This window comes from Tinamus guttatus, unplaced genomic scaffold (assembly GCF_059628265.1).
Source record: "Tinamus guttatus ecotype Peru unplaced genomic scaffold, ASM5962826v1 Tinamus_guttatus_pri_ptg000035l, whole genome shotgun sequence".
NCBI classification, from domain to species: Eukaryota; Metazoa; Chordata; class Aves; order Tinamiformes; family Tinamidae; genus Tinamus; species Tinamus guttatus.
In genome coordinates, this window is record NW_028288569.1 from 7,451,020 (window position 1) to 7,478,896 (window position 27,877).

Sequence of the window (27,877 nt, forward strand, 5' to 3'; positions counted from 1 at the left end):
AAATCCTTTCTTTAAGAACAAGTTATGTTCAAATTGTACTGGTTTATTTACAACCGTAGTTTATAAACAGTAACACAAACATTTTTACATGAAAAAAATCTCATTGCTGAAGTAGGCACAGGGTCAGAGACTCTTCATGTTTTCAGAAGGGTGTAGGAAGAGGAAAAAGTAATACAACAGCTGCAAAGGGAAAACTATAAATACATGAGCATTGGCCCAGGTGCAATTTCATGCAAATATCTTTAACAGTTCAAGTTCTATTGGTGTTTACTCAGATACTAAGAAAGGATAGGAGATATTAAAAAAAAAAAAAAGTCCCAGAATTAAGGTGCCTCAGCTTGATTCCTAGTAAAATAACTTAGAATAGCTGTTTTTTATAAAGGTCAGTTTCATTAATTTGATCTCATGAGTTATACCAATCCATGGGTTTTGACTCAACTACTCCAAAGACCCTGCACAATACAGCTAATCCCATTCACCACATCCCACAGGTTTTGATAATTTGCACAGAGGCATTCCTGGACTAGGTGTGCTGGCAAGAGAACCACCCCTGGAGGAGGCGGAAAGCTGCAGATGCACAGCAACACAGCTGCCAGGTCTCAAACATTACCTTCTTTAGAAGGTGTTAGTTAAAGAACATAAAGGTATAATTAAACCAACAAAGGCAAAAGGTCCTGAATACATTTATCACAGACATACAGTGCTTGAATCACCACGTGTTTAATTTTCTTGCAGAACAAGACACATTCAATAGTGTTTCAACTCTGTGTTGAATTATTATTTTTTTTTCTTTTTTTTTAAACAACTCCAATTAATAGCTTGGTCACTTCACTTCTGAGGAGCCAGAGAACTTGTTGACCATCATATTTTGTTATGAAAAAACTCCGACCTCAATGTATAAACTCACTTTTACATGAGAAACAGTCTCAACCCATGAAATGTAAAATTTTGCATAATTACAAAACTGCAAACCTGTAATAAGTTTATTAGTATGTACAATTCAGTTTGGTATTTTAAAATGCGTTTAACTTATCAATTCCAATTATTTAACCTAGTAGGACATTTAAAAAAATTAATTTCACAGTATTTTTTGATTTTTTAATTCATCTATAGTTCAAGTGCACTTAAACAGACTCCAATCATTTTTTATGAGAAGAAAGCTGTATTTGTAAGATTTCACCTGCTCTGTTTACAAACTGGAGTGTCTTTAATCAGTCCTTGATACTGTCCAGGAGGCAAAATCAAATTTAGAGACTGCAGGTTATGGAGATATTTTACTACCAGATGTCCGAATCATTTAAGACAGCTCTGTTTTTTACTGTTAATCCATACCTGACAGTTCTGCTTTCTTTTAACACAGTCATATGAACACAACTACATTCTACATCCTCTCTTACAAAGATGCACATCATATACATTAAAGCTTCTTTAAAAATGAAACAAACTGACCTTTATAATAAACATTTCTGCAGAACCAGAAAATATTAATCAAAAAGAAAAATTAAAAAACTGCTTAGAAATTGATAATAATTTACCCTATCTTAAGCCTGCTACTCAGGCACTGCCATCAGCAAACAGAAAAATTCTCCTAAGTTAGTATTCAGTTGGGAAGCTGTGAGCCTGTGTCCATATACAGTATCTTGGTTGCTCCTTCTTTACAAACTGTTCTCTGAAAAGTCTTTAGTTATTAACTTTCCAAGGCATCCAACACTTTCATGATCTGTTGTTTTATGGCTTTGGTAGCATCACCTGCATTTGGAATCAAATACCTTAAAAAGAAAGAAAAAAATCATTAATCTACTATAAAACTCCACAATTCTTGCCTTGATTTTTTCCCGCAGGAAGGTCTGATGTGGAAAGAGAAGGGGAAGCTACTAAAGATTTAGGAGGAGGAAATAAGATTTATTTCTAATTTATACCATGGAATGTTTTCCCTGTGTGAGCCTTGCACTGGTGAGGAGTACTTCACAGGCTGTCCTGGAAAGGAGAAGACCTTCATGAACTGCCAAAGGCACAGAATAGATAACTCAAGATCTCTCCGATGCCAGCACTGCCTTACTGATACACGGTAGCCTCCCTTTTATTTTAGGTATGGTGTTCTAGGCTTTCTTCTACTCAACTCATTTCATTCTGACCCACCAGCTGGAATTACCTTCCTTGTGAATTAGGCAACTCATCACCCACTTCTCTTGGGAATAGAGCACCCACTTCACACTGTTCTCCCCAAGGAAGAAGAAAAGGGTGAGAAAACAACCAAACATGTTAGCAACTTTGCTAAAGGATCCCGTTGAGGGATCTCTTTCACATCAGTGTAACTGCTCCTGAATAAAAACTTACCTTTGAACCCAGTTCTGGGAAGCACAGCATGCCTCTGACCTCCAGCACCGTCTGCATCACTACTCTTTGTATCACTGCTACAGGCACTGCTTACCTTTCAACTGCCAAAATTTCTATGCCTGAAGTATTGCTATTTCCATATTTAAAGGTGATCAGTTCTGGATGTTTCTTCTTGGATGTGATTTTGACTACGGAGTTAAGTGCTTGGCGAGACTGTATGTAAGCCAATCCCTTCCGCGACGGTATCTCCCTCAAGCAGTACATGTGGGTTGCAGTTACGAGGAGGTGACTTGAAGGGAGAAAAAGATATCAAATAAGTTTGCTAATTGACTAAATATCAGCTGTTTACAAAGGTAAATTCTATGGCTACATCAAAGTATGAGCTAGTTTAAAAAAAAAAAAAAGAAAAAAGAAACTAAGTTTAAGTTCAATAAGCAGTCCTATATTTTAAAATCTTCATTTAGAAAGAACAACAAAACACTTCAGATGCTCAACAATGGAATAATGACACACTTCAGGCCACTTTTTAAAAAAAAAAAACAAAACAAAACTTAATGTTTTGTGTGTTTACTAGCATTCATTCTATTACCAGCATGAAAAATATAAGAAATGTGATAATGAGTAATATTTTGTTCTAGGTTGTCTAAACTTCATTTTCCAGTTTTATATCAAAAATAATTTAACAGTCCAATAATTAAAAATATATACATATATGTACCTTGACATTTTCATAAAACTTAAAACTGATTCCAGTACCTGGGAAACATATGTCCACTTTCTTTTACTTCATTACAAGGGAAGTTATACTTCACATCAGGCTTATTTATCCATGTTTGGATGTTGACAACCTCTTTTCGATCATCATCTGACATTGAGGAGCTGTCAATTTCATCTGTTTTGAACACGGGGGTGGTTAAAGGAAAAAAAAAGGAATGAAAAAGAAGAAGAAATAATTTTCACATGATGTCAGACAGCCTTTCAACTCTCTTAAAACAATTAATAGCTTCTTGGGTTCAAACTCAGGGTCCATCTCACTCCCTGTTGTATATACAGTAGCATCCATAAAAGGATGCTCAAAGAGGAAAAAAAAACAAAGCACGAATATTTAACATTTTCCTATTAATTCTCTCTCAGAATACAAATATTTTCAGCTTAGGGGATTTCTTAAGCTTGAGCAATTTGTCCATTGATTAAACTTCAAAAGATGCATGTACTTGGTCCAGCCTTTCATCGAACTCACATAAAGCTTTAGCATCGTAAAATATTGAAGCTGTGTGGCCAAGTGTTGTCAGGAACGTTCCAGGTGATTTTGCTAATTCCCCTATGACGACCTAGATTTCTGAAACTACATGAACCTTTTACCACTCATAATATCTTGTGGTAAAGAACTCTGCAAACGATTTTATGCATTTGGAAAAGAAGCTTCTTAGTTTTGAAGCTTCTACTTTCTAGTTTCATTTGTTTCATCTTAATTCTTAGTAGACAGACAGTGGTTAATTGCTTCTCATCAATCTTATTTAAACTAATTCAGATTTTATAAGCCCATCAGTAATATTCATAAGTTATTCCTTTATGTCAGATTCCTAGCCTAGTTATGTGTTTCTCATTTGAAAGCTGAATATGTCTTTGGATTACAGGAGAAGAGCTACCTATGAAAAGATGAGGGAGCTAGTGCTGCCAAAACAGAAGCCCAACAGAACAGAACAGTAGGTCCTCACCATTCTAACACAGTTATCTCAGAAAAATGTGTGTGGAGAGCGTGGCGTCCAAGCTTTCCCTGTAATTCATCAACTAGCTCAAACAAATAAATAATTGCAAGCATCTTCTACGACATTCTGCAGACGTATCAAAAGATGAGCCAATTATTGATAGATTTGATGCTAAGAAGCAAAATTTAAAACACTGTAGAGGTTTGCACATTTTAGTCATCCTCTTAAGTTTAGCTGCCAATGGTACTTTTAAAATGCAGATACTTATGCACTGCTGCCCCTTCAGGTTCAACCTTGGAGCTACCATGTAAAACAGGTCCCTTAAATTTTGCTTGCTGTTTTGAATATTAAGGGAACAATAAGATCAGCACAGAAAGAAACAAAACAAACAGATCTTTACACGGGAAATATTGAGTGTACACAAAGAATCCACTAGACCATTTGATTCCATGTGTTCCTGTTGGTCGGTTGAGTCCACCACAAAGTCTTTTTGTTTGTTTGCTACTATGAATTTGAACAGCGAGTTTCTCTTTTAATGAAATTATCTAAACGAGATAATCTAGTTAAGAGGAAGATCTCCTACTGTACCCGTATCATATTCTTCTTCATCTCCAATGCTGAACACGGGCTTCACACCCCGGTAGGGCTTTCCTACTCTGTCACTGCTGCTGATGTGTCTGCAGGGGAAGGGGCAGGAGAAGACAGGGAATGGGGAGAAGGAAGAAAAGTAACTTTCAGACTGATGGCATAATTCCTATAAAATAACATGCATTAACAGAACAAATATCTGCGCAGCTGAAGAGGGCATAAAGCTGCCTGCAGGGAAGCTGGGACTGACCCATCAAGCAATTGGGTTAGTGAATTCAAGTAATTCACAATTACTTGGCAAGGCTGAATACTGTAACAAATACACCAAAAAGCAATATTCTTCATTTTAAATATAGCTTCTGACGATATTCTCAAGCTGCAAAATATGTTAGGAGACCTGAAATCTGAAGAAATGCTATGAAATTTTCAGGGCCAAAATCTGAGCTGTATATGAAACATTTCTCAACATCCAGCACAGATGTGCAAAGATGCCAAATTCAGGTGGAGGAAAAGTCAGCAAACACTAACGTATCTGGATACTTTTTTCCCTCTGGTAAATGAGTGTTTCCTAAGAGAGACTGTCTCAAAAAGGTAACAAAGTACCTTAAACATTTCAAAGTCATATAGTGTGAACTCCAATTCTTTTTCACTACTTCAACCCAATCCTATTTTTGGTCAAACAATCCCTGCTGGGAATTGCAGAATCGCTTGGATTTCTGCAGAGATTCTAAATATAAAAATTGGATTTAAATCTGCTTCTAGAGAATCTGCTTCATGTTAAACTACACATAGAAATAGGATTTCTCAGCCTCAAAGTTTGACAGCAACAGTTGCCAACTTGTGTAATATTTCATTGCTCAAGGTCAGAGTGACGAGACTGTACGAGATGTCACAGCTGTCATGTTAAAGTCTGTGGCCCTCAACTGCAGCGAAATACCTCAAGAAAAAAAAAGTATTTCCTATAAACCGTAAGACCTCCTTTGGGCTTTAAGGATGTTCACATACTGCAGTTTTATGTGCTACTGTAGAACCAAAGCTCAAGTCCGAGAAGCTGCTTCTTCAGCGATACATAGGGAAATGCTAATACTTTGGTATATCTAAAAGCATACTTGAAAGTTAAAAAAGGATTCTACATTTTCCATGGCTAAAATTCCCTAGTGTAGCTAGAATGAGGAGTTGTTAAATAGGAAAAAAACAGAAATGTCTTTTGCAAAATATAAAAATACACATACAACACCATGCTTATTAGTGCTCAAGACAATAAGCATCAATGACACTGACAATTCAGGAGGGCAGTGCTTCTATATGCAGATTCACCTAAATATGGACTTTTTATAGGAAACTAATAGTTAAAAACCTTAACTATAATGAATTTAGTAAGCAGATACATGTCTAAAAGGGTTGGATTGAAACACATACAGGATTTAAGAGGAAACTTACTGGCAATTTATAGAGCAAAGTTAGTCAAGGTGAAAAAGGAAAAAGTTACTTGATAAAAGCCTCTGAACATCTTAAACTAGGAATGAATCTCTCAACTTGTTTGCGTGGAATCACAGAATCACAGAATGCTTAAGGTTGGAAGGGACCTCTAGACGTCATCTAGTCCAACCCCCCTGCACGGCACCATTACATTGTTAATTTAATGCAATTCTGTTCAAATCTGCATTCTGTTCAAACCATTTTGCAGACTTGCAAAATGAAATTTATTGGTAATAAAGTGAATCTGACGAATGGATGGGGAAAAAATGTCATTACAATTTTTTTTGGAACAATATAATTGATTGAAGAGAGTAGTCTAATGATCCAAAGTCTGAGTTTATTAATTTATTAACTGCCAAATGGAGAGAGATAGCCATTCTCAGCGAAGGAAGCAAATATAACAAAAACAAAATTAAAAAACCTTCCCAAATCAAAATTATTACAAATAAGCATTCAAGAGTCCTTCAGTAACTCGGCACAAGGTGTTTTAGCCAGGATTGTTACACTTTCGTTCTACCTTTGAGCAATCAGTCAACAAACAGGAGGGAAAAATCCTCACTAACTTTAGAATTTTTAAAGTAACAAATGCTGTTGAGATACTCCTACTTTTCAAAAGCCTATCAGTTAAACATTGCATACACAGCAGCAGCTCTGCAATACTTAGGGATAAATCCTATACTTTGGTATGTGCAACTATCAGACAGAGGAACTGGACAAAATCCTTGAAAATCCCAACTGCATTTTAAATATGCATTTATTTTTCCAGCACCATCCTTCATACTTTTCAGTGGGTAAGAGTCAAATGCTGCAATGAAAAGTTTCTAAATTATAAGTGAAGATCCCACGCACGGTCTGCAAGGTTGTAGAAGTCCTTCATTTATCACAAGTAATTTATATACACTCAGAGGCACTTTGCTTTATTTCTGAATAATTGTAAGACAATAATTATGAGATAAATGTGAGTAGATCCCACATTTGTGTGAGATGCAGCAGATGAAGGGAGGGACACACAACACGAGGGGGAGCTGAAACGTGCATGACTTCATGCTGCAAACTAAGACTGGAAGGCTATCTGCAAGCTCTCAGGACACTTTATGAACAGCACAATGACAAGTTGTTTTTTGTAGTTGCACTCTCGCTTGTTAAAGCCCTAAGTCCCTTTAGCCAAAGTCTACTGAATAAGTGTTTCTAGTTTCTTCCAGTAGTACAAGTAAGCACAGTAAAATGCAAATCAGAAATAACGAGTGGAAAAAAAAATAGTTTCACAGAAAGCACAGTAAAGACAACAGAAAAAAAAAGCAGAACCAAGAAGAAAGAAGACAGCATTGCAAACCCTTTTTTCTTTTCCTCTAGTCCCCAGACCAGTACTTGTACAAATCAACAGCTTTACTTGCTTAAAAGCAAACAAAAAACTGAATTGCCGTAAAAATCTCTCAGCAGTTTTGTCAGTGTGACCAATGCTTATAGACATTGCGGTGCCATGCTGAGTACGACGGTGGCAGGTTTAGTCAGGCTGCTTTAGGGATCCAGGGATCAAGCTTACCGCTCCAGGCTTGCTCGCTCTGGCCAGGGAATATTGAAAGGTATTCTATAGCACGTTGGGCAGAGGACAGAAGAAAATAATTACCAAAAAAAAAAAAAAGGCTACATAAATAATACAAATGCTCTACAACAGCACCGTTTTCTTCTCCAGGGGAGATGCTTATAAATAAAGACAATGCTCTACAATAGCTTTCCCCAATAGAGGAAATAATTGTAGATATTCTATCGAAATATGCACCTTTATGTTTTCTTGAACTTGAATTCCTAGCACAAGTGTTACTAGCAAATGCTATTTAAGAAACTTTCGCCTTCAAATGTGAAATTTAAAAACAAATTTTCCAAAAAAACAGGCAGGCAACGATAACCTGTAAGTGACAGTCTCTAACTTTTGATTAGGGGCAAAGCTGCTCAAGAACTACTGTTTGTCTGGCACATATACAAATCCCATCAATCAACAAACACTACAGGAGATACTGCAGTGCCAATGTCTTAGCAATATACAACTCCGAAGCCTGCATCTTCTGAAGCACAGCTCCAAAATATGCTATTGCTTACAACTTCCACGGATTACAGTTGTTATTCTGTTGTCTAAGATAAATATTTAGAATGGAGATTTCCAACTTTGAACACGTCTTTCAACAAGTGCTCACATTCTCACTCCCACCTCTACTTGCAGATATACAAGATGAGCTAGAGGTAATTCTGGTGAAGTCAATGTAATGATGCAGTGACAGCCTGTGGATAAACACTTGAATGAATAAAAATTCAATAGAAAATTCTGCTTACATTGGTTTTCCAGTACTGAGACAACACAGCAGTCTTACTATATTGTGATAGAACAGTAATATATATTTTCCTTTTTTTCTAACTAGCACAGTCTTGATATACACAAAATAGCGACCTGAAATGGGCATTCATAACTCTCTGCTAATCAGAGTCAGGTATAAATAACCCACCTGTCCACGGGTGTAGATGTATTTTCAATAAAACTAATAACTTTTTCTTTCACATTCACAGATTTAGTCTTCAAAGCAACCGTCATTTTATTCACCAAGGACTTGACTCCTTTTCCATCACCTGAACCATTAGGAGAATCACCCTGCAAAGGTAACTCCTCTCAGGATTAATCATAAAAAAAAAAACCCAGTTATGTTCTTTAATCGCTGGTTAGTTAAGAATGGAAACAATAGAAAATGTTAAACTTGTATTTTTTGGTACTTAGTAGAACACTAATTAATTACAACATTAAGGATTAAGCCTTACCACTCAAAGTATTAGGCACTCTGACATCCAAATATAGAGAGGAAGGACCTCTATCAATGCTAAATTGCATACCAACTGAAAGCCAGATTCTACATAGAACATATCAGCTATAGAAAATAAACAATTCTGAGCTTTCTGACATCAGCTTTATAGTAATTTGTACCCATAGTGAATAAAAGCCAAGAAGAGAATTGTCCATTATACGTATATATTATTTTGTAGAACTACCATGTTTTCTGGAGGCCCTTCCTCTCAGGAGGATTAGTTTAAGACACCTCTAACTAGATAATATCTTTGGAAATTAAGTACACAACTAAGTACAACCACGGTTTGCAGTAATGCACTGTACAGAAAAGAATGAGGAATACGAAGAAAAAATGTAGTAGACCTAAAGCTCCTATCTCACTACACCACCTGAACTAGAAATTCACTTACATCGACAGAAGAGTTGATACTACTCCTTGAGCCTGAGGTACTGGCAATCCAATGTCCATATCCATTTTCTGGTCCTTCCACATTGATATCTGCTAAGTGCTGCTGGAGAGCTGTTAAAAGGCCATTAAAAAAACATGTTCAGAACTACACCAGAAGTAATCTTATGATGAAAGCATTGCATATCCAAGACTACTCGGCAGAAATACTTGTTCAGATGATCCAAGGCACTAGATAAATTCATATACTACTATAATTTTCCATGGTTTTCCCTTCAGTAACACAAAGGCATTATCACAGCATTTATTTTACATATAAGTCACTGCCGTGATCCTAGAGAAGCTATTTTGACACTGCATATCTGAAGTAGTAATACTTCTATGCTCGTATTGTCAACCTCTCCTCTGTTCTGGAGCCAATACTGACTCCACCAATTAGCTGTTCAGCAACATGAAGTGCAGAATTATGAACTGATGATTAAAGAAAACAATAATTACTAAGAAGCACCTTTATATGGATTTACAACCTACAGAGGCTAAATGCCAGGGACAATAAATTAGAAGGAAAAGGAAATCTCCCTGCTTCCTGTATTAATTTTTCACTTTTTGTAAGTTTGGGTAAGGCCCAACAGTTAACCACAGAGTACTCACTTGTGCCAAAGTAAAATATGTCAAATAAGACATTTCCCATTCATCTAGCTGATTTCTAGTCAAAATTTACTAAAGATATCAACATCAGCATTAAAACATCAATCTTTCTTAAGCCCATATTAATACAAAGGTCATTATTAATAAGCTTACCCATAAATCCTCCTTTGGCAATGCTTACATACTCTTTATTTTTCTGCAAGAGAAAAGACATTATCATGGTTGAAGCAAAAATCTGCGAATTCAATTATGCAAGCATGGTAAGGAAACATGGAGTGCTTCTGTCATTTAATTAAAAAAATCACGACTTGCCAATATAAAGTAAGCTAATATTTCAGGAGGGAAATATTTTGTCACTTAATGTCAAAGATATGCGCAAAAGCACACTCTGTTTCAGCTATTAAAATCAAGAGCAATTTAGCAGTACCTGTAAGAAGTGTGCTAACACCATGTTCATATACATGTCTTCCTCTTCCCTGCCACTGCCCATGAAGCAGAGATGCTCCCCACCAGCTATGGAGCCTGACTCGATAGATTGCTTTTGTGCTTCTAGGAGGGATTTTACAGACTGTGCAAACTCTGATGGGTTTTGAAGCATCTGTGAATGAATGGATAAAAAGACTTAACACCAACCCATTGTAACACAACATGTAGACAAAGACGGACTTTGAAAATGCATATAATTTCCTGACTGACAAGTAACATAAATACCTTACAAGAAAGAGAGAAGGGGAGGGGTGGGGGGGGGGAGAGGGGGAGAAAGGGAGGCAGAGAGAGAGAACACAAACCCCAGAGAGATCCAAAATTTAATCTCATGTAATGATTACTGAAAATGGCCCTCTTCTTTCTCATTCTACCATGCCCTGTCCCGAAGAAGACGACAGCTATTATCTATTAGCTTATTCTTACAGACACCAAAAGGAAGTTAGGTAAAGAATAAATAAATAAATAAAAAGAAGTTAAGTAGCGGTAATTTGGTAACACAACAGAGGAACAGATTTCCACACCCATATATGCTCAATTACAACATTTTCGAACTTTGTAGTTTGGGAGTCCTTTAAAAAGCCTAGAATTTCTGCACGTCAGTGAGCTGCTGCTCCTCTTGCTGCCTCCCTGCTAGGCTTCCCGCATTGTCACCTCCACTCTGCACCTCTCCCACGTTGGGGAAAGAAGCTCATGAGCAGAAGTACAAACAGATGCCAAGAGCTCTTGGTACTCTCTAAAAACTAAGGTGCTACTCTCCTACAGGTGTGTTATACATTCAAAATCCATGAGCAGCTAGATAGAAGGCATGGAGAAATGCACACTTTCCAAATGCAGAAAAAAACCTTTTGAAGGGAAGGCCCTTCAGTTCAGTTATAGCCTGATGCTTCCTTATTAATGAGTGTGCGAGGGAAACGTCTGTTATCTAGCCTTTACATTAACTGATTCATGTAACTGTACCAAATGTAATTTAATCCAGTAATGTAACAGGATTAAATGATGAAGTACAAAATAACAAATACACAAGTTCAACAGTAAGCCAACCTGAATAAGAATTGGGATTTTCTTTGAACCAAATGGTGGAGTTTGATTACTTAAGGGTTGGATCTCACTATTGCTACTTAAGACTACTGTGAGACATTCAAAAATGCTTTCCTCACTGTCGCCCTTTACAAAGCTTTTTGTCTCAGAGATTATTCCTTGCATTAAATTCCCCAAAATACATGATGGACCTGGGGACATGCATCCAGCACAGTTTATGATGAATCATAATCATATCCACTGACATACACTGCAGCAGTTAATACCAACATATAATTAGATACATAGTAATTAATCACATACAATTTAAGAACTGCTTGCAGGACCATCTTTCATAGATCATTAAGTTTTTAATAATTAAGAGCCTGTCATGATTATTTCTACCTTACTGAATCTGATATTCAACTAAAGCTGGCAGGAGAAAGCTTTTTCTGCATAATTTCTGATACAAGATAAAAAATCCAAAGCACTACATAAGTATATTTGTGCAAATAATACATCAGTTTAATTACAGCAATAGAGACATCACGCAGAACTATTCCTCTTCACTAGAAAAGGATCAAAGCTTTATCCCCTAAAAATCTCTTTAGAGGGTGCATGCATGGAAATCATTCAATGCAGCACTGAAGGCCTGTTTGAAGTGAAATAGTACAGGATTAATCTGGAAGTGAAGAATACACTGAAACCAACTGGAACACCATAGATGATTTGTTGAGAAAAGAAAAAAGAGAAGATTATAATTGACTGAGTTATGAACTTACATCAAATGGAAACCAGAGCAAAATCTTTAATGAAATAATTAAAAAGTCAGTTTTACATCTCAGTCCCAAGATTAGAGCTTTTTTTTTTTTTTTTTTTTTCCCTCTAATTGTACTATGAAAATGTTGAAGGAGCAACTAAATCCTTTTCACAGATATCTGCCCCTTACAACCAGGCTGCAATAAGATAGGGTGGGAAAAAAAAAAAAGGGTGCTGTCTGCCACATTATTGACACATTTCATAAGGAACTATGTTAATGTTACTAAATGGAGATTTCTTCATTCACAAATGCATGCCTGCATTTTATTCTGTATGGTCATAAAGACCAGGAAGGCTCCAATGTCATGAAGGACTGAACTTCTTAAAGTGATGGTTGCACCAGCATCCTGTAGAGAAAGCTAAGTTTTGAAACTTCAGTATGTAAACAGACACTGTGGTTCACAAAGTACAGTCTAAGGACTAGTATTTTTCCACACAGACATTTTTCTCTCCTTCTGTTTAACTTAGGATTCAAAAACCTGTACAGAAACAAAAGGCATACGAACCAAGTCTGAGTCTAGATGAAATGCCGTTGATAAATGGCCAGCGTTGTACTGCTCTGCAGGGCGACAATCCACTACAAAGAACCTTACTCCTTCCTGAAAGGGAAAGATTACCTGTTACAAAATGTAAAAGCTGTGTAATTATTGAAAGCACGTTATTAATAACACTATAGGGAGGGATTCAGTGATAGGAGTTAGTGGCCATCAAAAACCCTGAGTATTGCAAGCTACCAGTCACCAGCACCACCAACATTATTCTTATAGTGACTTTATATTAACATAGCAGCTTACACCTCAGGAAGGACCACCAACAAGTGCAATATGCAGTGCAGTTTTCCCCTCTACTGAGAAGAAAAATAACCTGTAGGAGAGCACACACCAACATGCTGAGGTATTAGAAGGGACAATTTTGAAGTCCCAATCCAACAGTGTGTGACTACTCAGCACAGCACACAGGATTAGATTTATACCCCATTGACTTAAAGAGGATATAAGCACATGCTTAATTTTACTTGGAGTGGGAAAACAAACCTATGCACGATGAACCAGGGCACAGAACCTGCTAGCTGGTAGTCAAAAAGAAACACTATGTCGTAACTGCACATATATATCCATATATAGCTCTTAAATACTAGAAGTGAAGTCCATGCATTTAACTATCTTTGTAACAATAAAGAAAAACATGCAGATAACTTGCCCCGAAACTTTTTAAAGCATTTAATTGCTAAAAGACAGATTATTTTGTAACAGCATTCTTCTTAGAGACACAAAGTAGTGCATTTAATATTTTCCTATATTAATATTTTCCTATTTAAAGTGTTCCTATATATTCCTACTTGGAAAAGAAGCGACATCAATGAGAGATTACTTCAAACCCCTAGCATAGTAAGTTCCCCTTTGCTGTAGCTCTAGTTGCTACAGCACAGCTACACTGCAGACAGCAGAGAAGGTACAAAGAGGTCAACTTTCAGATAGTTTTTTTTTTCCTGTAGCAGCAAGCATAGCTGCGTTGTTATCACTTAGAAATATTGAGATACATTGATAAGTTACAGATTCTACTCTTTCTCTGGAAAACTGTGAAAAAGAAAAATAATTAGTATACTGACTCCTTGTTGCTGATTTGCTTGAAGAATCTCAGACACAGAAATTGCTAGACAGAGAGCCTGGCTCAAATCAGTGTCATCATCTTTGAGGCCCAGCAGGCTGCTGCCAAAAAGAGTGTGGTTGTCCTATTAGGAGCAAGAGGAGGGGGGGGAAAAAAAAAAAAAAAGTTAACTGAAGCTGTTGTTCTGCCCTTAAAATTAAAGGTTTCAAGTAAAGCGGCATTCACTGTACCACAAATACTAAGCCAAATATATGTATATATTCTCTATAAAGTCATTGAATTTTTGATACTTTTTTCCACAGACTACTTAAAACATGAACTTTGATTAAAAATGCTCGTTCTTCATTCTGACAGTGTCAACATGATTAAATTACATATGGTTGCATGTCAGCAAACAGAATCTGACATTAAGGAAAACCTTGTCTTTTCAAGAATCTCACATACCAGTCTACCACACATCAGCGAAAGAACAGACAAGCCCAAAAAGAGAAGCCAATTTTATCTCACAAGTCCAACATGGTCAGCAGATTTCCTGAATAAGGAGAGTCTGCAAAAATCACAGCCTGTAATGATGCCTCTACCTCCTATAAGTGATTTTTTCCTGCTTACTGTTGCAAGTACAGCTAGGATAGCTGTGCTGTCTACTACAAAGCACTTGTGTCTACATTACATTTTTACTGGTCACTTCTTACCAGAATCTTGTTTGTAAAACAAGGGAACAAGATGAAAGAGCCTCAGGAGGACTTCTGACAAAGAAAGTAAGTTGGTACAGAAAAAGCAAGTCTGATCTGCATTACTGTTCTCTTCTGTTTTCGTGTTTTTTTTTTTTTGAATTTTAAGTTTTAACATTTTAGAAAACTGTATTATGTGTCTGCCTACTAATATATAATGGTCACTGCGAGAGTGACTGCACATTGGAACAGATTTCTCAGAGAGCTTGTGGAGTCTCTGTCCTTAGAGGTACTCAAAACCTGACTGGATGACCAGATGAGTCCAGGAGCCCTTTCCAATCCCAAATATTCTGTGATAGTAGCTAAGAAGAACTAGCACATCCATTTGCAGGCTTGCTTTGTAGACAAAGTCCAGCAGAAGAGTGTACGTGGGAAGGAAAGTTATTTAGCTGAACTTGCTCTCTGTGTGGCAAGCATTCACATACCACAATTTACCCTTTTCCAGGCAGACTGTGCTTTGAATCTGATAAATCTACATCATTGAAAATTTAAAATTAGGCCATAAGAACAATTAAGACCATACCAGTTATCAGTCAGGAAGCAAGAAGACTGTAGGTAAGCTTCTTTTTAACATGCTTTATTAAGCTTCTTCTCTTTTAAGCTTTCAAGGATCATAAAAATAAATATCGCAGGAGTAAAGACATGAAAGAATTAGTAAAAAAAAATTTCAACGAAATATTCGAAGTTACTGACAGCAAGAGCTTAACTAATCATCAAAAAAGAATTTCAAAATTAATTTGCTATTACCTTCCTGAAAGAAGCTGGAGTTTTGCTACAATAATATTGTGCCAAAGAGAAGAGATCTTCTATATCCTCTAAATCGAGATTAGCTGGTGACGTTTCTAGGAATTCTGACATACATAAACAACACAGGGACACAATTATTTCAGACAGAAAAGACACTCTGTATAACTTCTCATATCATATTTTACTTTTATATTGCATAACATAATTTAGTTTATTGAAGTTGAATGGCAATTCACTCTTTAGGTAGAGGCAGAAGATACAGGCAGTGCTGCTTAGCCATAGGAAACACACACTATTTGCTAGAGCTTTAAACCTTCTATCCTGATTAGTTCATGTTTAGCACATTTCCATCTCTACACAGAGTCAGCTTTCCTTTGTGGCTGCACTTATCTGTCCAGAACGGTACAAGGGTATAGTTCTGAGACATAAGGCAAAATTGCAAAGTCCCAAGCACCCTCATTTTGTATTATTAGAACTTCTTGAATTATATTATTGTATGCCATATCAGATAATGCTTAGGCAGATGAAATACCCTTGTGAGAATCTTGGTCTCATTTCTATAAAGACAGAAGGGGGGGGGAATAGGGAGACAATGACAACGAGTTAAGCCAAAATCAAGCACATAAACAGATGATAAATTGGGAAACTTAACAAGGGCAATAGATTTAAAAGATTTGAAAGCTGCTGCTTTGAGCTTGGAAAACATGGGGTTGTTTCATGTACTCTGAACTGAAATATAAAACTGTACGTGGGAGTGCTAAGGAAAAATACAATAAAAGAACATTAAGGACAGAGCAGATGTGATGCAGCCAAAGAACAGGAAATTCTTTGAAGAGAAAAGGTAAATAATTAAATGATAATTAAATGGCAATTTAATCATTTAATCATATAAAATGACAAACTAAGGGGGAGATTGAATTGTGAGGTGAATGTTTTATCAGCAGCTGTGTAGAAGTAGTACTTACTTATCATTTCTTCTTTATCGGTTTCTTGTGCTAAGATAACATCCCTGAAAAGAGTAAAGTCACAGGTATTAAGTCAGTAGAAACAAAATAAAACCCAGATTGATTAAAACGTTGTAACCAAGGAATGTCTCAGATAATTAACTTTACTTACTTTGCATTGACAAGGATGATTAACATTAAGAAATAAATAAAGAATGGATCTGCTTGCTGTAGATATCCATCCCATATTGCCTGAGTGACTTCAGCTGAACAGTAATATGAAAAAAGGCTTCCAAGCTGAAAAGTTAGAGAACAGTATAAGAAAAAAAGCCTTAACCAGGAACAGTCTTATCAGGATAACATTTGTTAATAGACATACAAGTTAAATAGACATACAAGTTATCTAAAAGAAAAACAAAACAAAACATATTAACACACACATTTGTACCATATACTGAATGATATTTTTTAACCACAGTCAGTAATTAAATTTTAAAAGACCTATTAAGCTCACTTTTTTCCATCTTTATAGCCATACAACTGCACATCATAAAAACTAATAATCTATGACACAGTTTCTTGCCCTTTGAGTGTGAAAGTTAACCTAATTCCCTTTTTTTTCCAGGTATTTCTAGTGCCTAATAACAATGGCTCAGCTAACACATAGTACAAAAACATATTATGTTCACAAGATCACATACCTTACTTTAAATACAGACTGAAAAGCCCACACTATGTTAAAATATATCATTTATTTTTCATTATGTCTCCCTACTTTCACTTTATTACCCAGTTGAGTGCATATGAGTCTGGCGTCATCTTCTTAGTATCAAGAAAGGAGCAGAGTTCAGGCTCATGGTACTGAAGCAGCAGCCTAAATAGATGGAATGGTCTTCCCTTCAGGAAACAATCCCTAGAAAGCAGCAGTGAAAATAATTAGGAAAATCCCCACGATACTCCAGTCATCAGACTTAAAATAGCAACTCTTTATTAGGTGAGATAACGGAGGTTCCTATTCATTTCTTTTAATTTACATGAATCCATATTGAAATCACCTTGCAGCAAAGTAAAAACATCCCCCACACACTATGTTAAAAAGGTAGTAGAAAGAATGAAGTATTTCCATAGGATTTCCTCTACCAAAAAAGATTTAAATATCAAAATAAAACTAGAATGGCAAAAACTAAAACAACGAAGTTCAACTGTTACTTAGAATCACTACTTAGAATCAGAAACTGTTACTGAAAAAATGATTCAATTTTGTAATCATATGAAGGAATCCGACAACTTTGCTAGAAGTAGTGTTACTCCTAGACACAAATTACCATCAGCCAAAAATCCACATGCACATCCTTTTGGAAATTGCTTTCAGTGACACTAAAGACAGTACACATGCAAAAGAAAAGGAGTTTTACCTTGGAATGAACTTATTCATGATAGCATAAAAGCAGTTGTACAAATCACTGCGAGGCAACTGAAGGTGCACCAAAGGTTTGAGTAGATGTATCCAGCCGAGGAAAGAGCTGTATTTAACATTGCGTGATTTACAATAAAAAGTAATAACAGACTCAATATCCAAAAGTAATACTGACTTCTCCTCTTCTGGCACTGATAATTGGTCTGAAATAGGCAAGTGTGACAGAGTTATCAATCATTGTAATGGCCTTTCACTGAAATTGAATGAAATTATTTCATAGCACAGCAGCACCAAAATGGACTTCTATACACTTAAAAAACCTAGCAGCTAGGATTAAACACTCACAAAAGACATTCCCAAAGCTTATGGATGAAGGACACCTTCATAAATATAAGTGGTTTTTAGATAGCCTCACTAGGATAAGGCATTTGTATATCATCTCAAGGCAGGAAAAGTGTGGAATTTCTGGACTTATGAAGCAGAGGTACATCATTATATCCACAGCATCCTTCTACTATCCTTAAAAGGCTGACAACTCTTGTGCCTCAGTATTGAGACAGTCCATAGAAACCATATCAACACTGTACTCCAAATGATGGTAGAATGAAGATAAGTGAGGTTCCTAGCTTATTTGTAGTTTAAACATATGGATATTTATTAAATGGCTTGCAGCTAGACTTTCAGTGTAAGTTCATACAATTTTCAGTTTAATGCTAAACACATTTCCACAAAAATCAGATTGCATATATTATAAATAAATATGTTTTAATCCAGCCAAATTACATCAGCTTTACTAAACTGAATTACAAGAAGGAAAAACTACATCACATTCAAGAAGGGAATAAAAGAAGCTTATATACCAAACATTAAAAAAATGCAGTGCCATTAAGTTTCTTGTGAACATATTTCCTTCTCAGTTACAAAAAGCCCATGGGTGTGAATAAAAGACTGTGTTACAGAAGTATTTAAATACTTCCCCTCATCTCAGCCTGCAGTTATTTTATCCTTCCTTTCCTATACTGCTTGTAAAACAAACAAACAAACAAACAAACCCTGCAAACCTCAACTGCCACCTGAAGATTTTTTTAAAAATTTGCAGACTTGTTAAAATATGAAATAAAGAGATTTAATACAACTAAACTGAAATCTCTATCTCACCTTCATTCTGAACTCTGAACTTTAATCAATACTGCTATATACTACAAAATATTTGGAAAAAAAAAAGAGAGAGAGAGAAAGAAGGAGGATTAACGGTGTTTGTAGATGATAGTGATTAATTCCATATGATATGAATACAAATCCCTTCCTGAAAAGGAATTTGATAACAGGACAGGCAGGGAAGAAAAATAAGTCCTGCTCTTTTTTTATACAGCTGCATTCTAAAAATGGTATGTATGTATGCATGTATGTATGCAGTAACTCCATTCTCTGTCTCAACATTCAATCATGCAAAAAATAAAATAGCACAGGTAATAAAATGGAATATTTTCTTACTGATACCACATGAAAGAGCAACCCAACCTATGAGTCACCACTGAATCATTCATCTGAACATTGATACTAACGTTATTGCACAGTGTCAGGGATATGGTCATTTTTTGTGATGAGCTGGCAACCAGACTCTGTGGCAGTTTGTAGGCATACAGAGGAATATTATTTCTAATGTCCTGGCAAAATTCTGCTTTTGCAAATGCAGCCTTTCATTTTGCTGAGAATGCTGTTAATAAAAGCTCTCTCCAAAAAGACAGAAAGATTAACATATTTCTTCCTTAGCGGCTACATGAATTTTGGTGTTACACCGACTGTAAAGTACAAGTCTTTGGACAATGAAAAACTTGAAGAACACTATACAAAGAAGGTCAGGTTTATAAGAAAAAAAAATGAAAGAAAAATTATTTTTTTTCAACTCCTGAAGCCTTCCTCCCTCTAGGCTCTGTTTACTCCACACAAACTATCACTTACAAGCTAATACTGAGAACTTCCACGTTGTCACCCATCTCAGAGTCTGAATACAGATAAGATACCGTTTTGCTATCCCGATTTCTTTCTAGTTCTCTCTGCTCTCTCATCACCATCTTCCTCAAAGTTTCCTTCAAAACGTAACCATCACCATATGTAATTCAAGTGGCAAAGCTCCAAGACAACTGAAAGTACAGAAGTTTTCCTATAGGTGATCTGAATGTAATTAAACTTACCAATTAGCTCTTGGCAGTCCTTATGAATTATGCTCTGTTCTGGTAAGTCTAAACATCCATCCCAGGATGCCAGGCTGTCCCCCTTTCCTACAACATTAAGTGCAATCTGCAAGCAAAAATAATAAAAGCGAAAGTCTAAACATTTTTAGTGCAGTTTTGCAGCTATGCAATTATTGGATAGTGCAACTCAGCTCAATAGAGAGCAGATATTCCACGAGCGGACTGATGAACACACACATGAAAGTTTCAGAGTCACATGAACAGGGAAGCTCTTTTGTAGAGGTGCCCAATAATTAATTAATTCAAACCAAACACACCTTCAAAGGCTTCCTGCTTTTTGCTTTGAGCTCATCCCTACCTTCCAGACTTTGGCCCTCAGATCAGCAGGCAACTGCCTTCCTTGAATGATGTTTCTCACAGTTTCAAGATCACAGCCTCCTTCTTCTAGGGCTTCTGCAAGATCTTTTTCCCTACAGTAATGATAACATAATACGTTTAACTATTAAAAAAATAATATTTGCATCATTCAGTATTTTTGAATGAGTACCTATGAAATAAATGTAGACTCGAGAATATTATGAGGCAAAAAAAAAATCACATTTTGAAGATAAAACCTTATTATTAGACAATTTCTCAGCTACCAAAGCTACATATTTGCGAACTCTTGTGTGTTCCTTTAAGGCTGTCTGTTCAACTACTTATTCCATTCAATTTACTTGAGAGAAAAGGTTTCTATCATACTTTTTGCTTTCACAAAGTGACATGATGTTGCAAAACGTGTCATAAAAATGCAGATTTAGTTGTAGCTTGCAAGTGAAGAGATACGTGGCAAATTTCCACCCACGGACAACAGATTCAGAGCAAACCCTAGATCTTAATTAGATGGAAGAGTTCTTTTGAATAAAATATCAGATAACCTAGAAAATGGAAAGCATACTTCAAAGGTTTAGAACAGTTAGCTGTTAACTCCATATTTCCCTGAAGTAGGGAAGAACCTTTTAGCTAAACTCACATTTACTTAACTACTAGTTTAGTTAACTACACAGTTCAAGCACTATAAGTGCAGTACTTGAACATGTGCACGAGTGAAATTAATCACACAAAAACAGATCAGCAGATTGGGAACATACAAAAATATAAGTCTTAGTGCATAGCAAAATACACAAACTCACCTGAAAAAACCTAAGGATGTTTTCACAACAATAGAACAATAATGTTCTCAAACATTATATATAAAATACGCATTCAGAAGTTCTTACTTTACAACTTGCTAACTCCTATAGCTGTTTTCCATCAGCTCAGGCAAAAAGCTCAAGAATGACTTCATGCATCTGAAGACTCGTGTACAACCAGAAGGCCTATAGCCAGAGCAAAATGTAAAACATGCCTGTTTATTCAGGACAGATTTTATTCACATATGAAGACTTATTCCTTGTGAACAACACACATAGCCAGACATGTGCAGTAACAGATGGGCGAGTTTTATCAATATAACTCTCAATTACTCCAAGATGCTAAGATGCTCAATTCAAAATACTTCTGGAGAAAATGTCAGTGGTTGAGCTTGTTCTACTTCTTTCATTTGCATATATTCACAAATAGCAGAAATTCCTTGCCATAAAACTTCCTGAATTTGTTCTCTTGAAAGTTTTAGATACCAATTTCTCATCTTCTAAATATCACCTTTTCTGATAAACAAATCAGAATCTCTATCCTACAGGAACATATAAGCACACACCTTGCAATAAGCAACCAGGCAGTCTCACTTCAGATTTCTCAAATTGTTTAAGTACTTATTTATGAATTGGAAGAGTAAGCAGTCTCCTTGTATTTTCTCAGCCAGTCTCTTTTACAGTGTTATTTGGCAGAGCTTAAAATCATATTTCAAACATATACTGAGGCAAGGCTGACAGTCTTTTTTTCTTCAAGTAATTTTGCAAAATTTGTGACATGTGTTGTCCTGCATCCAAAGAGACTGACTTGTCTCAGTTTGTTATTGTTTAGTGCTAACAAAACAAACAAACAAATAAAAAAAGGTAATTCTTACAGAGCCACATATTGCCCAGGAAAGCTACAGGAAAACATAAAACACTGAAGTGTCTCTTAGGACAGCTAGAGGAAAAATACAAAAGTCCATCGGCTATCCTGTTGTCCAACTGCATATGGAACAATCAATGTTGGAAAAATTAAATAACCGAATCAGTTCCCCATGAGTAAAAAATCAAGTATTTCCAGGACATTTATTCAAGAGAGATCTAAGCCCTCTGCAGAACTGCAGCCAGCATTAGCGGAATATAGAGACAGATGTTCTAATAAATACATATTACAAGTTTCTGGGCACACTATGGCAAACAAATGAGCAGAACTATAGCTAGTCCTGGAATTTTGCATATACAAAATATTCTTAGTTGCTAGAAATGCTACGCAAATATTTATTGGGCATGTGGAAATGAGCTATGATTAGCATCAGCTGCATAAATAATGGTTGCAAATTGTACTTTTAAGTGGTAGATTTGGAAGAAGATACATCATTTCATACATGTGGAACAACATTTAAAAATGCAGCTACATGGACAAATTAAAAAATGAACCTGGCAAAGAATGTTTCATAAGTGCCTGGGGACTAATTCTGCAGCTACTGGTACCTAGTATTTTCAGTTTAAAAAGCTGTGTATGGCTAACATTAAGGTCGACTTCAAGATGTTTTCTGCAAACGTGTTTCATCAGCTTGCTTGATAATATATTAGTGTTTGCAAAATCATCTCCATAAATGCTGTCATCAGCACCTGTGAAGGTGACAGGAAAATTAAAGCTTTGCTACCTTACCTTAAAAAGCAGGGAATTGATATTTCTCACTATTGATGCATTGTCACATTGAGTTATATGAAATACAGTAGGAAAAAAAAAAGTTATAGAGTAACTTGTATTCAGTTGGCTACCCTTTTCCTCTGAAAACTTTAAAGATTATTCAGAGGACAGAAGCAGGGAGTTTTGAAAGGTTATGTGAATTTCTTTTCTAAAAGAAATATTTTTCTATTCATGCTATCTTGAAAAGTAATCTTGGTTCTTTAATACCTGTTGCCTGCCTGTGCTTTGCCTTATTTCACCCAGTGCTGTTGTAAATGTTCCAACAAACTGCTAGCAATCTGGGCCCTTGTCTTTCATCCCCTGAAGGTTGTCTGGGAAGCTCTGTGTTCATAAGGAACAACAATTACTGCACTGCTTTTGCAAAGAACGCAGCAGTCCTCTTCCTGGACAAACTGCTCCAGGCCACGGCATCCCAGCTTTCTGCTCTGCCTTGGCTCCATACAGTATTCCTGGAATCTAGTCAGTGTTTTGGTTACCATCTATATAAACCTGAAGTCCATTACCTTTGCTCATTTGTTATTAGAAAAGACAGATCCCTTTGAACTTTGGCTTGTAAGCCAAAACAAATTTCTAAGCAACAACAACAACCCCCAAAAACATACCTTCAGAAGTTGAAAGTTTTAATTTGTGGTAGGCACATTTTTAATAATTACTTTTTTTCACAATAAGACTAGCAGTATCTTCCTCATGCACCAAATTATTTAAAATGCACTTAGCATTCAAAAAAATATCAGTTTCATATAAACTGAATCTACTGCTACATACCTGCCTGTAAAAGATATTAGTCATTGGCTGAAAAAAGGAGAGAGGAAAAAAAAAAAAAAAAAAAAAAAAAAGCTCTAACTCTTCCCAGGACTATTTACTTAATACCCACCTTCCTCTAAATGACAGGCTCAACAGAGCTGCTCATGATGTGTCCCAGCAGGCTACAACCATTTCCAGAGTAAAAAGGTAGTATTTAGAAATGTATTTGTTAAACGTGTCTTCAAATATCATTCCTGTTTTCCCTAAATCAGAAGGAAGGTTGCTACCAGCTGAACTTGCTCTGCTCCCAAAGTTCATGTGGAATCCAAGCCAGACAGTGAAGTGCTCCTTAAAGCTTTGTGTTTTTTAAAGCCTGCTTAAAAAAAGAAGCTGGCTAAGAGGATCATTCGGCTTAGTGTCTCCAAAGCCGCTGCTGCCTGGGACATCAAAGCGACCCAGTCAGCAGCTGGACGCTTCAATGCCAAGCACAGTATATGAAGCAAACTATGGTCACCACAAACACCGGACGAGAAAGACAGATGTATACCCAGCAACGCTGCTCTCAAAGTTATGAGAATGCAATGTAGACGTGGACGTTAGTGCTAGCTGGGGCTAATTCATTCTTCAATAGATTTTTATTACCAAGAAAGTAGGATTAAACTATATTTTGAACAATATACATTGCTTAAAAAAGCTCACAGAAGTATATTGATTTACAATATACAGAAATTGCTAAAAAGGCTTAAACAAAAGCTGTCCAAGTGACTAATACTGCCTACTATTTCCGAAGTCAATAACTAGTATTACTGTATCTTTATAGCCATGATTCTACCTTTCCCAGAGTAAAGGGCACAGCTTCCTGTCACAGAAAACTCCTATCTACAGACGAATTTCTATCTATATAAACGCTTCCTGCTTTTCCCCAGAAATGTACTTTTATACAGGTGGCTGTACTGCGTCCTACTTTTAATTCATGATCTTGTCAACTATGGAAAAAATGCTAAACAAGAGTTGTTTTAATTTGAAAAGTAACAAGCATCCTGTATTTTGATTGAAACAATCAAAAACAAATCCCTCATATATAATCCTTTCAAAATATCCCTTGTAGTCAGAGCATCATTAAAAATATTTCATTCTTTGGGGAATTTTAGAAAAAAAACATTAATTGCCTCATTTTTTACCTCCTCTTTATCTTTTTCTCAAGTGTGTCAATTTTCCACTTAACTGAAGAATTTTTTTGTTTGCTTTCAAAAGAAAGATCATGATTCCAAGCATTAGTAAACCAGATTATGAGCATGTAAATATATATATGCTTGTAGTTTTGTCATTTCCTCATCTGAAATAAATGAAGTGCATTTTGGGAACCATAAGACAAATGATTCCAATGCACAATTAAATGAAGTGGAACAATTCCATCCATTCATGGTTACAGTTCTGTTTAGCTAGTGCAGATCTTAATCACTAAAGTATAGATCTTAAACTCCTACTTAATCCAGCTGCCTGAAACTTGAGTTTTAAGCAAACATAAAGGTTTTACCAATTCATGTGCAATTGTTTAGACTCGTATCTGTTTGAGAATTTGAAGAAGGAAAGTTAAATTAAACTCATTTTATTTCCTGGCTACATGAGGTGATAAAAAATTATGACTTAGAATTACAACCACTTTAACAGAGAGCAGTCGGGCTTGTTTAGCTACATACATAGGAATGCATTGAAATTAAGGTTAAAATAATCAAACAAGTAGCCAAATGAGAATGAGGAGTTTACAGCATAATTTGAAAGCAGCTTCCTTTTGTATTTCTTAGCACTCTTAGCTTTTGACACAGACATCTATTCTAGCACCAAACATAATACTTCTCAGAAAATATTTTGAAAAATTGCCAGAACAGGCAAACTACCTTAAAAGAACCATTTAACATCTTGACAGATTTTTGTTGTTGTTTGTAAATCAATGCTGTTACTCAACTTCCAGGCGTTACTGAACGAAGCTGACAGCGTCATCTTTCATTAAGCTTACACAATAAGCTGTGTGTGCGCGCGTGCTTTGTGTTGTCTAGCGGCAAATCTCCCAGTTCCTGCTGACCAATGTGCCCAGCAGTCAGTATTACTACTGAGGGTTTTAACTCGTCGTTAGTTTGCCGTCCCCCCCCACCTCAAAATCAGCACCAGCCTATGGTGTCAAGGTGGACTGGAAGGTGTTATGAAAAAATACCTAGGGCATTTATGCCAAACAGTATCCCTAAATTCTACACACTCAAGGGGCTGTCACAGGCTCTGACCACCTTTGAATTCTTCTAAGGAACTGAACGCAGGACCAGGAACCAGAACTACCCTTTTGATTCTCAGGTGCACATGCTTTAGCTGCGCATATACATCATTTCACATTTCAGCAACTTTTTAAAAATGTGAAGTGTTATTGCACAACCCAGTATTCTTCAGTATTACGACAGCACTGTATGCCAAAGAAAAACTCCTTTAAACTACAGATTTTGTATTCAGCAAATAAATCCTATTCCATAACAGGCAGCATACAAAATAACATACAAACATAACATACACAATAACAGTTCAAATGAGTAAAGGAAAACATTTCACTTAAACTGTCCTAAAAAAATACACAAAATGGGAAGCTATGTGAAGCTTCCAAGCAGAAAACAAGGAACGTGGCTTTCTATGCTCTTCAGAGGGCAGAACTCTCGCAACATACACTCACATTCCAATGGAGCACTTGAGCACAAGACTCTTGAATTGTTTCCAATAATTCCTACAACATATTTTTAATTACATCTTTCCTACTGCATGCCTACAAATTAGCCTTTCTAATAGTACTGGTGTAGCTAATTGACTAAAATTACAATTTGAAGGTGCTAGTCAGAATGGTAATAATGCAGGCTGCACTTTGAAATAAGTCCAGAACCGACAGCGTTCCTCATTCTTGAGGGAGAATTTAGCAGTTTGCTGGGATCTTACAGACTGCAATATTCTTTCAAAAGCAGTAGTGAAATAAGCTTGAAGTATTTTTTTCAGAGATTTTTTCACTGCAGTTCTTATTTGTCCACCAGGCTTATATTTCCAAGTGTCAATACCGAACAGTGAATGAGTCAGTTTCCTATTGTTATAGGCCAAGATTTAGAGATAATCCTTATGTGACAGTATACCTGTAAAAAGCACACATAATTTGAACTTTTAACTAAAAACAAAGAAACAAACCCCAAATACACCAAACAATTTGTTTTTATTTGCTAATAAGTGATATTCAGTAGACAATAGAGTTCGAGGGCAAAATTAATGCAGATATAGAAATCATCTACACCTGCACACAACTCTCTTTACAGAGAGATAACTAAAGCAGTACAAAGAAGGTGGGGCAGATCCAACACAAACTTTTGAATCCCCTACATGAAAAAAAGCATATAAGCGAAACCATCGGATGAGGAATGACTGTAAAAACAGGTCTGTAAGGCTACTAGTAAGTAACTGCGAGAGTTAAGAGGCATCCATGAGAGAGGAAAAAGGAGGGCTCACAGACACAAAAAGAAATCAAATACCGTGCAGAAGCTCAAACTGAAATAAAACCGAAGACACAGAGCAGAGGTGTGAAGGCAGCCATTGGTGCTGAAACTCAAATCATTTTTTTTTAAAGCCTCTGCAATCTCAGGCGAATACACATGCATCAAACACTAAAACCCCACTGGCGTTATCGCCAAAATGATTCTGCAAGCGCTCCAGGTATAGTTTCTTTTGGTCTCCTACCAATGGTTCAACGTCGGAAAAAAAAAAAAAAAAAAAAAAGTAAATAGCCTCCCTGGGGGAGAGAAAGAGAAAACCATTCCGAAAGTACCCTAGGACCTATTTTTACTCTCTTTGCGCTTGGGCAGCGGGGCAGAGCGAGGAAAGCCGAGCCGAAGGCAGCAGCCGGGCTCGAAGGGGCCGGAGAGCCGGCCGTGAGGGAGGCCAAGCCCTCCCAGGCCGCCCGTGGGGCTGCCGGGCGGCCCCCCTGCCGCCGGGGAGGGAGAGGAGCGGGCGGGAAGGGCCGGCCGCGGCCCCGACTCACCAGCTGCGCGATGGCGGCGCCGCCTCTTCCCCCTCCGCCATAGCTGTTGACGTGCCCGCCGCGGCCGGCCGTAAAGCGCGGCCGGGCTCTCTCTGCCGCCCTCCCCTGCCGCCGCACAGACTGTCGCGAAGACGAGGGCGCCGGCCGTAAAGCGCGGGAGCCTGGCAAAGAGGGCGTCGGCGGTTCACGGTGTCTTCCTCTAAAAAAACCCAGGACTTTATTTCCCTTTATTTTCCAGGCAGGGAAGGTT

General features: G+C 36.8%; 1 protein-coding gene across 2 annotated transcripts; it reads right to left on the minus strand.

Moving 5' to 3' along the window:
- Window positions 1–5: 5 nt before the first annotated feature.
- Window positions 6–27,707, minus strand: TBC1D23 (TBC1 domain family member 23). Of its 2 annotated transcripts, XM_088533719.1 has the most exons (19): window positions 27,628–27,707; window positions 20,320–20,431; window positions 19,962–20,067; window positions 17,765–17,969; window positions 17,139–17,262; window positions 16,522–16,646; window positions 16,371–16,414; window positions 15,406–15,509; window positions 13,929–14,051; window positions 12,826–12,918; window positions 10,425–10,595; window positions 10,151–10,193; window positions 9,354–9,463; window positions 8,612–8,754; window positions 7,657–7,701; window positions 4,635–4,723; window positions 3,094–3,229; window positions 2,432–2,626; window positions 6–1,769 (listed from the first exon to the last, which is right to left on the minus strand). In XM_088533719.1, exons 1-19 carry the CDS (start codon window positions 27,666–27,668, stop codon window positions 1,688–1,690), a joined length of 2,091 nt encoding a protein of 696 aa, XP_088389845.1. In that variant the 5' UTR covers window positions 27,669–27,707; the 3' UTR covers window positions 6–1,687. The 2 variants fall into 2 exon arrangements, with proteins under 2 accessions (XP_088389845.1, XP_088389852.1); XM_088533726.1 differs by lacking the exon at window positions 7,657–7,701.
- Between the last annotated feature and the right edge of the window lie 170 nt (window positions 27,708–27,877).